We start from the raw sequence: 17,296 nt of genomic DNA on the forward strand, positions 1-17,296 counted from the left end.
GAGAGAATCAGAGTACAGTTTCCTTTACACAGACCTAACTTTACCCAGGGTGATGGACAACTGCAACAACTTTCTCATTTCAGAGAGGCAGTGTCTATCGCAGTTTCAGCTTGATTAATATTTAACACCAGAGCTCCATTATCTCATCATTTGGGCAAGAGATACTCGACAGTAAGCCAGTTCACAAGGGAGTCATTTATAAGCCATGTTATTTACAGTGAGAACTGCTCCAGGTTCAAGAATAGATTGGAAAAGTCACCCACGAAGTCACTCAGACATATGAAGAATTACTCCCCATCAACCTCAGTTGAACTGCAAATGAAAACAAAAAGGATCAGTTCCTTCAGGAGGCAACAAGCGTCCTGAGGGCCTGAACCGTGTGATTCACCGCTGATCCTTGTGTTCTGAACACAGCTACGCCTACTCTTTGGTCGGGAGGAATGAAAACTCAAGGGTCCAGGAGCTCCACTTTTCTTCGCCTTCACCAGGAAAAACTAGGAACCATAGAGCTATGGCTTCCTAGAGAGCCCGGACTGGGAGGTGGGGTGAACGACCGGAAGTCGCGGTATCCGCGGGTCAGCCATTATTTGGGGCCTCAGGTGCTGTGGCGTCCAGTTCCCGTGCCATCTCCCGGCGTCCCGGCGCCGAGGCTGCGGTCCCCAAGGCCGGAGCCGCTGCGGGAGCCCCCGGTGAGCGGGGTGGGCTCGGGTCAGGTTGGCACGCGGGGAGGGCGGCCCGGGGTGCGGCTTGAGCTCGCCAGGGCAGCGCAGCCTTCGCCGACCCCTCTCCGGCCCTTACCCCCAGGGCGGTCCCTCCGCTCCGTGTTGAGGTGGACGCCTTGGCTGCGGCTTGGGGAAGGTATTGAAGACAGAGCCCCTGAGTCTGTGTGTCTGTGGACCGACCCTCGAGTTAGAATGTGCTGCCCCTTTGAGAACACCGCCCTCAGTAGTCAGGTTCCCCAGCTCAGGCTTTTCTGCTCTTTTCCCATCTTCTCTGAGACTGATGCTGAGAAACAGCTTGAGACTTCCCTGGAGCAGGGGCTCCCAGACTAATGGGGGCTTTTTTTTCCCCCCCTTGAGGTATGGACCGGTTCTCATCTTTTAATTTTGTAATATAATGGTATTTAAGAAGCAAACTTAGACAAGCCGTACCACCATTGCTTTAGAGAATGTATTATTCACATTAAGTACTAAGATGGTAAACTCAGCGTAAACGCCGTCCTTTGCAAGAAAGGTCATTGCCAACCTGCGAGTGACTACGTATGGTTGTTTATTTTCGTTTTACAGCTTGCCAGATTAAAGCTTTATAATGAATTGTTGTCATTATTATTCTAAACCATTGCTTTAGAATAGTTGTTTGGGTTTCAGAAGTCTTTTCTTAGATGCAGTTCTTTTGGACTTCTGGAGTTAGAATACCTGAGTTCAGAATTTGCTCCCATAACTGAGTGGCCTTGAGTGAATCGCTTAGTTCCTTTGAGGCTTCTTTTGTTCTTTTTAACGTGTGGCTCACGAACCTTTTGTGAGAAGCAAACAAAATGTATGTTTAAGGATTTGTTATTTGTATCTATCTGCAAAGTAAGAGTAAATAGAATTCTGATAATTTACTGTAGAAAATTATTTAGAAATCCTTCTCCCCCCGCCCCGGGTTTTATTTACTTACAGACTTTATTTTTTAGAGCAGTTTTACATTCACAGGAAAATTAAGCAGAAAATACAGAAATTTCCCATATACTCCCTGCCCCCTCTCTTGCATAGCGTCCCCCCATATCAACATCCCCCACCACTGGAGGGATGGAGTGGGAGTTTGGGATTAGCAGATGCAAGCTAGTATTTATAGAATGGATAAACAGCAAGGTCCTCCTGTGTAGCACAGGGAACTATATTCAATATCATGTGCTAAACCATAATGGAAAAGAATACAAAAAGCGTGTATATTTATGTATAACTGAATCACTTTGCTGTACAGCACAAATTAATACAACATTGTGTAATAATTATACTTAAATCCAAAAAAAAAATCCTACACCAGAGTGGTACCTTTTGTTGCAGTTGGTGAACCTGTATCAGACACATTTTAATCACCCAAAGTCCATAGGTTACATAAAGGTTCACTCTCTGTGTTTATATATTCTATGGGTTTGGACAGATTTATAATGATTTGTATAATGTATCCACCATTTTAGTATACAGCATGGTTTCACTGCCCTAAAAATCCTCTGTGTTCTGCCTGCTCATCCCTTCCTTCAACCCTTGGCAACCACTGATCATTTTACTGTCTCCGTAGTTTTGCCTTTTCCAGAATGTCATATAGTTGGAATTGTACAGTATATTAGATTTTCAGATTAGCATGTTTCACTGGGTAGTCCATATTTAAGCTTCCTTTGTATCTTTTCATGGCGTAATAGCTTGTTTCTTTTTAGCACTGAGTAATAATCCATTGACTGAATGTACCACAGTTTATTCACTCACCTATTGAAGGACATCTTGGTTGATTCTAGGTGTTGACAGTTACAAATAAAGCTGCTGTAAACATCCATGTGCAGGTTTTCATGTGGATGTATGTCTTCAGTTTCTTTGGATGAATACCAAAGAGCACAATTGCTAGAATTTATGGTAGGATTATGTTTAGTTTTGTAAGATACTGCCAAACTGTCTTCCATAGTGGCTGTACCATTTTGAATTCCCACCAGCAATGAATGAGAGTTCCTGTTGCTCCACATCTTCACCAGCATTTGGTGTTGCCAGTGTTCTGGATTTTGGCCATTCTGATAGGTACGTAAGGTATCTCATTGTTTTAACTTTCATTTCCCTGATGACATATGATGTGGAGCATATTTTCGTGCAGTTATTTGAAATATGTATATCTTCTTTGATGAGGTATTTGTTTAGGTCTTTGAGTTATTTTATCCTTTTTTTTTTTTTTTTTTTCCCCTTGTCACACAGCTTGTGATATCTTAGTTCCCTGACCAGGGATTGAACCCAGGCCCCTGGCAGTGCGAGCTCTGAGTCCTAACCACTGGATCACCAGGGAATTCCCCCTTGGGCCATATTTTAATTGAGTTGTTTGTTTTCTTATTGTTAAGTTTTAAGAGTTCTCTGTATAAAATATACGAAGGAAGGATAATAGTGTGTGTCTTTTGCAAGTATTTTCTCTCAGTCTTCCGGGTTGTCTTCTCATTCTTTTTTTTTTTTTATTGCGGTACGCAGGCCTCTCAGTGCTGTGGCCTCTCCCGTTGCGGAACACAGGCTCTGGACGCACAGGTTCAGTGGCCATGGCTCACGGGCCCAGCCGCTCCGCGGCATGTGGGATCTTCCTAGACTGGGGCACGAACCCGTGTCCCCTGCATCAGCAGGCGGACTCTCAACCACTGCGCCACCAGGGAAGCCCTGTATTCTCATTCTTGACATTGCCTTTTGCAGAGCACAATTTTTTAATTTTGATGAAGTCTAGTTTATTAATTATTTCATTCAAGGATCGTGCCTTTTGTGTGTATCTAAAAAGCTATCACCATACCCAAGATCATCTAGGTTTTCTCCTAGGTTATCTTCCAGGAATTTTATAGTGTTGCATATTACATTTAGGTCTTTGATCCCTTTTGAGTTAACTTTTGTGAAAGATGTGAAGTCTGTGTCTAGATTCATTTTTTGCATGTGAATGTCCAGTTGTACTGGCACCATTTGCCAAAAAGACTATATTTGATGCCTTGTATTACCTTGACTCTCTCTCAGAGATCAGTTGACTATTCATGTGGGTCTCTCTGGACTCTCTATTCTGGACTCTCTATTCTGTCCCATTGATTTGTCTACAGTTTTGCCAGTACCATGCTGACTTCATCACGGTAGCTTTTTAGAAAGTTTTGATGTGGGTAGTGTCAGTCCCTCAACTTTGTTCTTCTTCAATATTGTGTTAGTTATTCTGGGTCTTTTGCCTCTCCATGTGAACTTTAGAATCAGTTTGTCGATATCCACAAAATAGCTTACTGAGATTTTGATTGGAGTTGCACTGAATCTATAGATAAAGTTGAGAAGCACTGAAACATTGACAATATTGAGTCTTCCTATCTGTGAACATGGGATAGAAATCTTTTTTTTTAATTCCTTTCCATCACCCCCAGATCAGTTACCAAAGAACTGCTCAGTTTTTATCAATTGTTGTATCCCTACTACTACTTAATTTAGAACTTTAATTATTTGTTTAGACTACAGGTTTCCCCTAATGTCTGAAAGTAGAGTTGCTTTTGTTTTGTTTTAAATTTAGGTTGCGCCAGGTCTTAGTTGAGGCAGCCTGGCTCCTTAGTTGCGGCAAACAGGTTCCTTAGTTGTGGCATGCGAACTCTTAGTAGCGGCACGCATGTGGGATCTAGTTCCCTGACCAGGGATCAAACCTGTGCCCCCTGCATTGGGAGCATGGAGTCTTATCCACTGCACCACCAGGGAAGTCCCTGAAAATAGAGTATTCTTATGAAACCTTTCATAAGCTGAAATGATGTAAAGCAAATAAGCAGTTCCCCTAGGACACGTCTTGCTAACAGATGTACAAAGTAAAACTAGATAAAGCACAGATGCTCACAGACACAGGTTAAATCTACAGTGGCTTGATGCTGAGTGTAATTCCTGTGGAAGGAGCTTGACAGTGCCACTCTGGCTACTTGGGATGCCTCTGGCTGCCTCTCAGTAGCCTTTAGAATTGGCTTCTGTTTACCTCTTCACTCTAATTCTACAAAATTACCTCAAAGTTTACTTCCTTCTCTGATTTGCAAAGAACCTTTTTAACAGAGCTATATGTGCTGTCTCTCCCTTGCTTTTGAAATTACAGTTTCTTTATTCCTGGAGTGGCTTTCCTAATACTCCAGTGGTCTTTTTTTCTTTACGGCCCAACCCAAAATTACCTTCATGAATTCTTACTGTGCTTATATGTCCTCCTATTAATTGTACTCACACATTATATTGAAATTATGTTTATATTTTGGCCTCCTCTGCTCCATTATAAGCATGAATTTTAAGGGTCCATGTGTTAAATAAAATTAATGAGGCACTCTTATGTGTTACTGATAATAATGTAACTATTACAACCTTAAAAGTTTAAACTATTTGTACCTTTCAGCCAAACAGCTTCTTTTCTGGGAATTTTTCCTGAAGAAATAAGCAGAAATGTAACCAAAAATTCATTAGCAAAGATGGTCATTACAGCTGAATTTGTAATAGGAGAAAATTATAAATAATCTAAACGTCTAACAACAGGGGACTAAAGTATGAATGGGCTGATATACTCTTTTTTTTAAAAATAAATTTATTTATTTTTGGCTGTGTTGGGTCCTCGTTGCTGCACGTGGGCTTTCTCTAGCTGCAGTGAGTGGGGGCCTCTCACTGCGCAGGCCTCTCATTGCGGTGGCCTCCCGTTGTTGTGGAGCACGGGCTCTAGGAACACGGGCTTCAGTGGTTGTGGCATGCTGGCTCAGTAGTTGTGGCATGCGGGCTCTAGAGCGCAGGCTCAGTAGTTGTGGCACACGGGCTTAGCTGCTCTGCGGCATGTGAGATCTTCCCGGACCAGGGCTTGAACGCGCAGGCTCTAGTTGTGGCACACGGGCTTAGCTGCTCTGCGGCATGTGAGATCTTCCCGGACCAGGGCTTGAACCCGTATCCCCTGCATTGGCAGGCGGATTCTTAACCACTGCACCACCAGGAAATTCCCATGGGCTGATGTACTCTTGAAAATAATGATGAAGAATATTTGATGTTGTGTTTGCAACACAATGTGTGTGAAATTATGGAGCAGTACAGTTGGATCCAGTTTTGTGATCCAAATTGCCCATTAGAGAAAGGACTGGAAAAATGTAGTCCAGAACAATAGCAGCGATTGTTCTTTGGTTTTGTATGTGTTTTCTGGTTTTACAGATTTTCCATTTTGTAATAAGATACATACTATTTCTAAAAAACGCACTATTTCTAGAAAGCAGAAGCCTAAGAACATAGGAAAGGGTGCTAGTTGCAGAAAGATAATGATTAACATTTGAATCCATATACCAGGCAGTATTCAAAAGCCTGAAATGTATTTCACATCAAATTCTTACAACAAACTCATAAGATAGGAATTGTTGTTGCCCCTATTTTACAGGTTAACAAACTGAGACTTAGAAATGAGGTAACTTGTTCAAGGTCACACAGGAGTAGCCAGGATACCCATTGTTAGAATGGTGGTTAAAGGATTTATTGTAATTAGGTGGAGGAGAAAGTGAATAAAGACCAAAGAAAGGACTTCCCTGGCCGTCCAGTGGTTAAGACTCCGTGCTTCTAATGCAGGGAGCGCGGCTTGGATCCCTGGTTGGGGAACTAAGATCCCACATGCCACGTGGCCAAAAAAAAAAAAAAAGACCAAAAGAATTTCATGTTTTTGATATCAGCAGTGGTCTGGGTAACATGCATATTAGTGTCCCTAGAGCCTTGGGCCCGGGCTTCTGTTAGAGGAGGCGTGGCCCAGAATCTAGAACTTTGCATTCAGGGAAGTTTCTTCATTAGTGAGAGCTAACTGGGGTCTGGAAAACCTGATTGTTTCTCTGGGTTAACTTTAACAATGATTTCTTGAGGTCTTATAGATGATGTTCTCCAAGCTGTAAGGAAGAAGGCAAGCAAGGATTGAGGGGCCCTAGAGAGGAGCCTTTCTTAAATAACAACAATGACAAGAGAAAATTGGGCCCACAGTGCTCTGAGACAAGAGGGCCTTGTTAAAGGGAAGGATGATACCTGGAAGTGGGGAACCAGCTTCCAAGGGAGCAGCTCCTCTGTTTGGGAGACCTCCCACCTGCACTTTAGACAGTTACGTTACCATGAGACATCTGGACCCCAGGAGGCACTGAGCCGGCTCCGGGAGCTCTGTCGCCGGTGGCTGAGGCCAGAAGCACGCACCAAGGCACAGATCCTTGAGCTGCTGGTGTTGGAGCAGTTCCTGAGCATCCTGCCCGGAGAGATACGGACCTGGGTGCAGATCCATCGCCCCGGGAGTGGTGAGGAGGCAGTGGCCCTGGTAGAGGAGCTGCAGAAAGACCTCGATGGACCAGCACTAAAAGTGAGAAAGGGGAAGGGGGAAGAGTTTGAGGTGGAAGGAGGGAGTAGGCCCAGGACAGAGGGGATAGAGGATGATGCTGTGATTTTCATTAACAATTAATAACACAGTAGCAACCCTAATGGTAATTAAAACAGGTTCATGAGCTGTTCAGACCACAGAATGTCTTTTGAGAGAAATGGATTTATGATTGGGGTCTTTGGGCCAATTCAGAATCAACACAAGGCATTGACTCTGCTTTGCCTCCTTGGGTGATGCTTGCTAATGCTGAGTTTGGTTCAAGAATCTGAAGAACGTAATGTTTGTAAGTGTTCCTCTAAACAGAAACATATGTATTGTTTGTATGTTTGGAGTGATGTTGTAAGCCTGAAGTAAAAAGGCAGTGGGAAAGCATGAATGAAACTTTCTAGATCTGGCAAGACCTCCCCATGTTTTCCCCTACTGGGGGTTCTGTGAGCCAAGGGATTGGGTTGAGATATTTGCCTCTGATAAGATTTTATATCCTTGGCTATTAAATTGGGATCTTGATACAGTTTCTAGTATGTGTCAGATCTCTTTCTGTCAATCTGGAGCCCACTAGAAACATTTCTATATAAGAAGTCTGGAATATAACTTGGGAGTGGTACCAAGGATGGGCTTATCTGTTTAAATCATAAAAATGAAGAATTTAGAGCTATATATTTCAGTACTAATCACTAATCCATCTATCTCATTGAGAGATAAGAAAATGGAGGCAGGAAAAGGTTCAGTACATTGTCTTAGGTGAGACATCTAGTTAGCAACAAAAGCAAATGTCTAGACTTTTAGTGTTCCTTCTATTGGAGCAGGAAGGGATAAGTAAAGGGGTAAATAAGTGGAAGAGTGTATTGAACCCAGGTGTAATCTAAAACGAGGTCTGAAGCTCTTAATTGCTTGTTACTTCCCATTCCCTCCTTAACCCACACCCAGGTCTGGCTTCTGTTTCCACCGTTGTGTTCAGTCTCCTCTGGGAGAGGTCACCAGTACCATGAGTGGGGCTAGAGGGCAGCTCCATTGTTCTCAAGGCAAAGCTTTACTGCTGTTTTGATGCTCCATACTTGAGGTGGGTCACTCTCATCTCACAGTTCTAGATTACGGGCAGAAAGAGGTCCATGTTAGGTGAGTCCATTTTCTGGAGGTACAAGAAGAGTCAGCTTATTTTGTTCTGCTTGTTCCCAGGTTCCAGTCCTTGTCCAGGATCAGGACACTCTCCAGGAGGGTCTGAGCACTCCAGGAATAGCACTTCCTCATGCACCCACTGGCAGCCACATATCAGCTGAAATTCGCTCAAATCCTCTTACTGACCCAGTGGTGTTCAACTTGCTCCAAGATCCTCAACATGGTAACTTACTGGCTATGACTTTGGACTTTTCTCAGGACTCTTACTGTGGCTCATCTCCCTATTCCCAGATAGTTGCTTCCTCTCCTGCCCTTATATGAACCCCTTGTGGTACCAAGCTCTTTCCTGTTCTCCCTCTTGTCCTTTCCTGGGTCCCTCTGACCCTTTATCCATTCTTTTTATTTTATTTTAATTTATTTATTTTATTTACTTATTTTTGGCTGCATTGTGTCTTTGTTGCTGTGCGCGGGCTTTCTCTAGTTGCAGCGAGCTGGGGCTATTCTTCGTTACAGTGCGTGGCCTTCTCATTGTGGTAGCTTCACTTGTTGCGGAGCATGGGCTGTAGGCACATGGGCTTCAGTAGTAGCAGCACGTGGGCTCAGTAGTTGTGGCTCACAGACTCTAGAGCACAGGCTCAGTAGTTGTGGCACACAAGCTTAGTTGCTCTGCGGCATGTGTGATCTTCCGGGACCAGGGCTCAAACCCATGTCCCCTGCATTGGCAGGCAGATTATTAACCACTGCACCACCAGGGAAGCCCTTTTTTTTAATTGAAAAAAATTTTTTTAATTTGGTTACGCTGGGTCTTATTTGCGGCTCGCGGGTTCCTTAGTTGTGGCTCGTGGGACTCCTTAGTTTAGACTCCCCAGCTCCTTAGTTGTGGCATGTGAACTCTTAATTGCGGCATGCATGTGGGATCTAGTTCCCTGACCAGGAATCGAACCCGGGCCCCCTGCATTGGGAACACGGAGTCTTATCCACTGCGCCACCAGGGAAGTCCTCCTTTATCCATTCTTATTGCTGTTCTTTGTGCTATTCCAGCCCTGCACGTGGGGGTCAGAAAAGATTTGTAGGTCATTTTATAGCCATCGTTGCCTAGTTCTGGGAGCTCTGTGTCTTTTTGAATTCCTTGTTTATAGAAGATAAAAATATTGGACTTGGAGTAGTGGGCAGGAACAACAGTTATCTCATATGCAGCTTTTTCTCCTTCAGATTCTCCTGCCCCTGAAGCTTCTGCCCTTTCCCAGGAAGAGAACCCAAGAAATCAATTAATGGCTCTCATGCTCCTGACAGCCCAGCCCCAGGTAAGATTTGCATCCTCTTTTCTTCCTAAGATCCTATCTGCACTATCTCATTGTGGCTGAAGTATCCTAATTGTGGCTGGAGTATCTCTCATCCCGTGCTTGGGTGTCCAGTCAGCTCCCATCTCTAAATCAAGGTCTATGCTATTGGAAGGCAGACTTCATGTGGGGTCTCCTTTGTCTCCCTGATATCCCTTGCCCACCTCATACCGTCACAACATGTCCTCCCCAGAAGTGAAAGGGACCTTTCAGCAGGGGAGCTTCGTGGGCATGGATAATCTCAAACATACCTGTTATTTCAGGAATTGGTGATGTTTGAGGAGGTATCAGTATGCTTCACTTCAGAGGAATGGGCATGTCTGGGCCCAATTCAGAGGGCTTTGTACTGGGATGTGATGCTGGAGAATTATGGAAATGTGACTTCCTTAGGTAAGGACACTTTTTCCCCATAATTCTTACCTTCGTCACCTTTTTTTTTTTTTAACGTTTTTATTGGAGTATAATTGCTTTACAATAGTGTGTTAGTTTCTGCTTTATAACAAAGTGAATCAGTTATACCTATACATATATCCCCATATCTCTTCCCTCTTGCGTCTCCCTCCCCCGGAACTTCATCAGCTTTTGTTTGTTTTTCTTTTCTTTTTTTCTTCCCCCTACAGTGGAAGTGCAGATTCCTCACCACTGGACCACCAGGAAAGTCCCAGCTTTTGTTTGTTTTTCTGATTATGAACATAGTATAGCATACTTATTTTGGAAAACACAGAATATTAGGAGAAAAAAAATTTTTTTAACCCACTATTGGCAAACAGCTACTATCAAAATTTTGATATATTACCTTTCTGGCTTTTTTTGTGTGTTTGAGGTTTTTTACATTGTTTCGAGATTGTGTATTTATGAATATATACAGTTTTATAGCTTGCGTTCTTTGCAGTCACCTCACTCTCATATTATCACAAATTCTTTGCAACAATTATCTGTATTGGCTGCGTAATTTGTGTCATAATTTACTTAGCCATTTCTTTATTTTAAATAATTGCCATAATAATAATCTATCTCTATGCCTAAGGTTTTTATGTGTGTGTGTGTGGTATGTGGGCCTCTCACTATTGTGGCCTCTCCCGTTGCGGAGCACAGGCTCTGGATGCGCAGGCTCAGCGGCCATGGCTCACAGGCCCAGCTGCTTCGCGGCATGTGGGATCCTCCCAGACCGGGGCATGAACACGTATCCCCTGCATCGGCAGGTGGACTCTCAACCGCTGTGCCACCAGGGAAGCCCCTGTTTTTGTTTTTTAAATTTCTCATTATTTTTTAGAAGTAGAATTACTAGGCCTAAGTGTTTAAGGCTCTTGCTTCATACTGCCAAACTGCTTTCCATAGTGATCTCAGTCCTCTCTGCTCTTACCAGCTGTACATAAGAACCACTCCTTTGGCTCTGCCTTCATTGCTGCTGAGTAGTCCCATTCTTTTAAATTATTGTTAATATAATTTTTTAAGTTATAATATCTTTATTGTCAAGTGGATTTCTTTGATTAATAACAAGAGTATTTTTTTAAAAACAGTTTGCCATTTATGTTTCCAACAAACATTAAACACCTACCATGTAATGGCAACTATGGAAATGACGTGATTCTGCCCTTAAGTAGCATGATTTGGGAGATGAACATAAAAAGAATAAACAAGGCAGGGTAAAATAATTGGTAATAGAGTGACGTAAGCCTCTTGAGATGGAAATGAAGAAGACAAAACAACCAGTACCGTTCCTGGGGATTAGGAAAGGCCATGAAGGAAGTATCTTTGTATTTCATTGTCTGAGTATCATGCTTTACATTGACAGCTTTATGGATAGTGAATTTCTATTCAAGAACATTACATATCTTTCCATTTGTTCATACTGCCTTTGTCTGTTTCAGGCCTGTTTTAAAATTGCATTCAAGTAGATCTTACATACTCTGGTTACATTGATTCTTTGAAATAGGAAACTTTTCTGATGTTTTCTAATTGATCATTGTTTGCATACATAAAAATATTTAATTTTTGTTTATTAATTTTGTACCCAGCAACCTTAGTAAATTTTTTATTGTTCATAGTAATTTATACTATATATTTTTACATATATGAGAATATGTCTTTTAGTATCTCAGCTATGGTGTACTGGTCAAACATTTTGTAGATTTTATATTTTGATACATATTCCCAAACTACTTTCTATCAGTGATATACCAATTTACACTTGTACAAAAAGAGTACAAGAGGGCCCATTTCCCCTGTATGTGCTTATGATTTGGTCACTGTTTTGGGGGGTTTTTTAAAATTTTTTATTTTGTTTTGGCTGCGTTGGGTCTTTGTTGCTGCACATGGGCTTTCTCTAGTTGCGGCGAGTGGAGGCTACTCTTCATTAAGGTGCGCGGGCCTCTCATTGCAGTGGCCTCTCCCGTTGCAGAGCATGGACTCTAGGCACGCGGGCTTCAGTAGCTGTGGCTCACGAGCTCCAGAGCGCAGGCTCAGTTATAGCGCATGGGCCCAGTTGCTCCGCGGCTTGTGGGATCTTCCGAGACCAGGGCTCGAACCTGTGTGCCCTGTATTGGCAGGCGGACTCTTAACCACTTCCCCACCAGGGAAGCCCTGGTCACTGTTTTAAAACTTTGCTAGCTAGATGAAGAATACTGTCTTTTGTTTATTTTTGTTTCATTTCTTTGATTATTAGTGTTATCGTGTTTATTGGTCATTTTCTGCTTATTCATATCTTTTCTACATATTTCTTTTATTTATTAGAACTGCTAACCCTTTGTCACATGTTGCACATTTTCCCATTTGTTTGCCTTTCAGTGGTATTATTATTATCATTATTTTTTTTTTTTTTTTTTTTTTTTTTTTTTTTTTTTTTGCGGTACGCAGGCCTCTCACTGTTGTGGCCTCTCCCGGTGCGGAGCACAGGCCAGGCGGACGCGCAGGCTCCGCGGCCATGGCTCACGGGCCCAGCCGCTCCGCGGCATGTGGGATCCTCCCAGACCGGGGCACGAACCGGTGTCCCCTGCATCGGCAGGCGGACTCTCAACCACTGCGCCACCAGGGAAGCCCCTATTATCATTATTTTTTAAGTCTTAGAAAATCTTTCATGTAGTCAAACAGCAATATTTTCCTTTGTGGTCTCCTCCATAAAATTATTAGTTTTTAAATCACCTTTATTTTCTTCAGACATTTTCATTGTTTCGTTTTTACTTTTAAGCTTTAGTCCATCTAAAGTTTATCTTGATATACAGAATGACATAGGAATCCAGTTTGTATGTTTGCTTGTTTTTTTTTTTTTAACCCAAGTGGCTTTCAGTAGTTCTAATGCTATTTACTCAATAATTCATCTTTTCTTTGAAGAATTTTAAAACATGCTTTATGGGTTAATTGATTAATTTTATGAAAAACACTCACCATGGATCCGGAGTTAAATTTGGAGTTAAATTTTAAAAATGAGAAGAAAATGTAATTCCTTATTTATTCCAATTCTTTAAGGGAAGAGAAGTTTGAATCAACTTTAATAAGTAAGATATGCTCTAACTGCAATGCTGTTAGGGCTTTGGGCAAGCAGATACCAAGGTGTTTATGCTCTTTGACCTAGTAATTCTGACTTGAGGAGGCTACCTTAAGGAAATGGTTCAGAAAGAGGGAAAATAAGTAATGTGTCTAAAGAATCTAGTCCCCGCGAAGGATTTATAATGTTTAAAAGTTGGGCACGACCAAATTCTCCCAGACATAGAAAGTACTTACTACACAGCCCATGGTGTTTTGACCTAGGGGTAGACTGTGACACTATCATATTTGACAGTTTTGTGCACTCAGTTTCTGTGCATTGATAAGCTGGTAGAAAAGCAGACTCCCAGATAGCTTGCACATACTTCTTCAATATGTAAAAGACTTGTATATGTTCATTTAAGAGATTGGAATAGGATTTGAAGGCAATTATTCAAGAAATATTAAGTATCTCCCACATCAAACTTAGCCCTTGCCATAAAGTACATTCAAGTTGGAGTAAAAGACATTTACACAAATAATTACAATACAGTGTGACAAATGTTATATAATAAAAGTATGCGTGAGTGCGGGAGCACATAGGAGCTTGGTTAGATGGAAGAACTGGGAAGGTGGGGGGAGGGGTGGATGGTTTAGGGAAGGATTTACAGCGGGTGAAAAAATGAAATCTCATTGCTGTTTCAATTTGGTTTCATGAGCACCCTCATTACTAGTCAGGTTGAGTATCTTTTCATATGTTACGAACTACCTAGTACTGTTCTTTGCCCATTTAACTTTTGGAATATTGGTCTCTTCTTTTTTTGGCTACACCGTGCGGCTCTCAGGATCTTAGTTCCCCAACCAGGGATTGAACCTGGGCCCTGGCAGTGAAAGCACCAAGTCCTAACTGGACAACCAGGGAATTCCCGGATGCTATTATTTCTTAATTTCCTGTTTTTTGATTGTTCAGTGCTAATGTACAGAAATACCACTGATTTTTTGTATATTGATATTTATCCTACAACTTTGCTGAACTTACTTAGTTCTAATAGTTTTTTGGTAGATTCTTTAGGATTTTCTATATACAATTTTTGCAAATAGAGATAGTTTTATGTCTTCCTTTCCAATCTGGGTGCCTTTTATTTCTTTCTTTTGCCCCATTGACCTGGCTAGAACCTCCAGTACTGTTGCACAGAAGTGGCAGGAGCAGACATCCTTTTCTTGTTCCTGCTCCTAGAGGGAAAGCATTCAATCATTCACCATTAAGTATGATGTTAGCTTTAAATTTTTTGTAGGTGTCCTGCATCAGGTTGAGGAAGTTCCCTTCTATTCCTACTTTGTTGAGTGTTCTTATGGTGAAGGAGTTTTGGACTTTGCCAAACACTTTTTCTGTATCTGTGAGATGATTATGTGAGTTTTGTCCCTTATACAGTTGATATGGTATATTACATTAATTGATTATCTGATGTTATACCAGCATTTACATTCCTGTGATAAATCCCACTTCGTCATAGTGTATAATTCTTTTTTATATGTTGCTGGATTCAGTTAGCTAATACTTTGTTGGGGATTCTTATGTCTGTATTCATAAGATATGTTTGTAGTTTTCTCTTTTTTTCTCATATCTTTGCCTGGTTTTGGTATCTAGGTAATACTGGTCTCATAGAATGAGTTGGAAAGTGTTCCCACCTTTCCTATTTATTGGAAGAGTTTGTGAAGAATTGGTATTCTTTTAATGTTTGGTAGAATTCAGCAGTGATATAGTCTGGGCCTGGGGTTTTCTTTGTGGGTAGTTTTTTGGTTACTGATTTAATTTCTTTACTTATTATAGAACTATTCAGATTTTCTATGTCTTCTTGAGTCAATTTTAGTGGTTTGTGTCTTTCTGCGATTTTAGCCATTTCATCTTAAGTTGTTCAATTTATTGGCACAGAATCATTCATGGTATTCCTTTATAATCCTTTTTTTATTTCTGTAAGATCAGTGGTAATTCCGGGGGCGGGGGTGACTTCTGTACTTAGTTTTTAACGCTGTAGGTTTGGGCAGGTAGCAAATTGGGATGAGGAAGAGCAATTTGGGAAGAGAAAGGGGCAAGGGCAGTGATAGAGAAGCAAGCAAAAACATGACATGTTTGGGCATCTCTACGTAGTTTTCCATGCCTAGAGTCTCTGGGCATAAAGGGTACTAACAAGAAGTGACGCCAGAAAAATAGGCAGATATAGGGTGAAGGCAGCTCTTGGGCTGTTCTAGTCATTTGTGCTTTATCCTATAAGCAGTGAAGGGTTATTTGTTTTGAGCAGGTGAGTGACATGATCAAATATACTTATTGGAAAGATAATTAGCAATGGAGTGGACATGGATTAGAGGAGTGGGCAGTATTGGAGGTAGGGAACCCTGTCTTTTTCTTGCAGGCTTCACCAAAGATTGCAGAAAGTAACCAGCTTCCTCTCTCATTCTGATATTTTTCTCCCAAGTCTCTTAAAGCTCAATAGGCCCATACATAGTCTGATTTCTATACTAAAATTTCAGATCATTTAACCAGCTAATTAGCTACTGTATAAAAAGTTGCTCATTTCTTAACCATTTTCCATCTCAGTTTAACCACTTGGAACACTTCTATTCCTTAAAACACTTCTACTTCCTTAAAGAAAGGGAACCTTCCTTTCCACCAGCATCCTGCTTAAATTGTGAAACCAGTCTTGATACAATCACTGTGGACGAGGAAACTGGAGTACTGGTATTGGATAGGCCTAGGACACATGCCCATCCCTACTGCCAAGTGAAGCAGTGTAGTGTGATGGGCAGTCCTACCCAAAATCCAGAGAGAGGGACAGTTGAGATGAGATATGAGGGCCTGATCTAAGAATGTAGTTCACTTTAACATTTATTGGATGTTTTCCATTTTCATACTCTCATAAACTTAAAGAAGTTCATAATAGAGTAAAATAGTTACACTCCTTTCCCATGTCTTTTCTCTCTATTTAGGTAGAAGAATAGTGTTTTTATACTCAAATAGAAGATAATGTTACTATTATTTACATAATTTTACTTATTAGATAATTTGGGGAACTAGTTCATAATTTTTCTCACATTTGGATGGTGAAAATAAGTTTCCAAAACATTTAAAATATATATAATTTCATATTTTAAAATATTTGAGAATGTTAGAGTAGAAAAGAGGTTAACTAGTTTAGCCTCATTATTCTATAGATGTTTTCATGGTTTTTAATGTCTGTTTTTTCATTTTGTTCTGTATTTCTTCTTTTTTGTATTAAGTGAGGGAGTCTAACCTAGACCTGATATTTTTGTGAAATGAATTTTAAAATTATGTTTCTCAATTTTGGAAGGAGAATTCTAAACATTAAGTTGCTTTTTCATGGATTTTTCCCCCTGTAGGTTAATTGCTTTCAAGTAATTAAAAAGTGCTTATAGGGCTTCCCTGGTGGCACAGTGGTTGAGAGTCCGCCTGCCGATGCAGGGGACACGGGATTGTGCCCCGGTCCGGGAAGATCCCACATGCCGCAGAGCAGCTGGGCCCGTGAGCCATGGCCGCTGAGCCTGCGCATCTGGAGCCTGTGCTCCGCAATGGGAGAGGCCACAACAGTGAGAGGCCCGTGTACCGCAAGAAAAAAAAAAAAGTGCTTATACACTTGACTTCAAAAATTAAAGATTGTCTTCCAAGTTTTTAGGTATATTTTCTTTCTTTTAGAGTTCCCATCTTCCTAGCAAGAAGAAAATAAAAAGACAGCTCTTTATAAGCCAAATGGTTCTTTTTGTCCCATCCAACTTCTTGAGCCTCAAGTGTGAACCACCTACGAAAGATCCCATGTTCTTTCTCTGGTTCTTCCTTGCATCTGTTTTTTCAGAATCCTTTCTATGTTTCCATCTGCTCCCTGAAGGCAAATAGCTTAGAAGTATCTCAGAATGAATTTTATGTTAATCCATTTACAACATTCTGGCATTAGCATTCTGCTTTATACCCTCATTTAACAAAAATCTTCTCCTTTTTGTATGCATATAAAAGTTTCCTTCTAGCTTGTTTTAAAGTCATTTGAAGATCTTGTTCTCACTAACACAGGGATATGATAATATTTGCATTTTTAATTCCTTTTACCAGAGTGGGAGACCATGACTGAGAATGAGGAGGTGACATCAAAGTCAAGCCTATCTCAAAGAGCAGATTCTCAGAAAGGAGCATCAAAAAGACTTCAAGGAAGTGTTCCCCAGGTTCTTGACTTTGAGGAAGAGTATGAATGGCAAATTTTAGCAAGTCAGTGGGGAAATGAAACAAGGGAAAG

The 17,296-nt window shown here is 41.2% G+C and overlaps 1 protein-coding gene across 1 annotated transcript in view; it reads left to right on the forward strand.

Annotated features, from left to right (window-relative positions):
- The first annotated feature begins 565 nt into the window (after positions 1 to 565).
- ZNF197 (zinc finger protein 197) overlaps positions 566 to 17,296 on the forward strand; it is a 19,063-nt gene continuing 2,332 nt past the window's right edge. The window contains exons 1-6 of the mRNA XM_007445712.1: positions 566 to 689; positions 6,593 to 7,062; positions 8,257 to 8,419; positions 9,409 to 9,500; positions 9,800 to 9,926; positions 17,116 to 17,296. Of these exons, the coding sequence (XP_007445774.1) occupies positions 6,673 to 7,062; positions 8,257 to 8,419; positions 9,409 to 9,500; positions 9,800 to 9,926; positions 17,116 to 17,296 (953 nt within the window). The 5' untranslated portion in view covers positions 566 to 689; positions 6,593 to 6,672. The remainder of the gene's footprint in view (positions 690 to 6,592; positions 7,063 to 8,256; positions 8,420 to 9,408; positions 9,501 to 9,799; positions 9,927 to 17,115) is intronic.

This window comes from Lipotes vexillifer, unplaced genomic scaffold, assembly GCF_000442215.2.
Source record: "Lipotes vexillifer unplaced genomic scaffold, Lipotes_vexillifer_v1.1 scaffold1136, whole genome shotgun sequence".
NCBI lineage: Eukaryota > Metazoa > Chordata > Mammalia > Artiodactyla > Lipotidae > Lipotes > Lipotes vexillifer.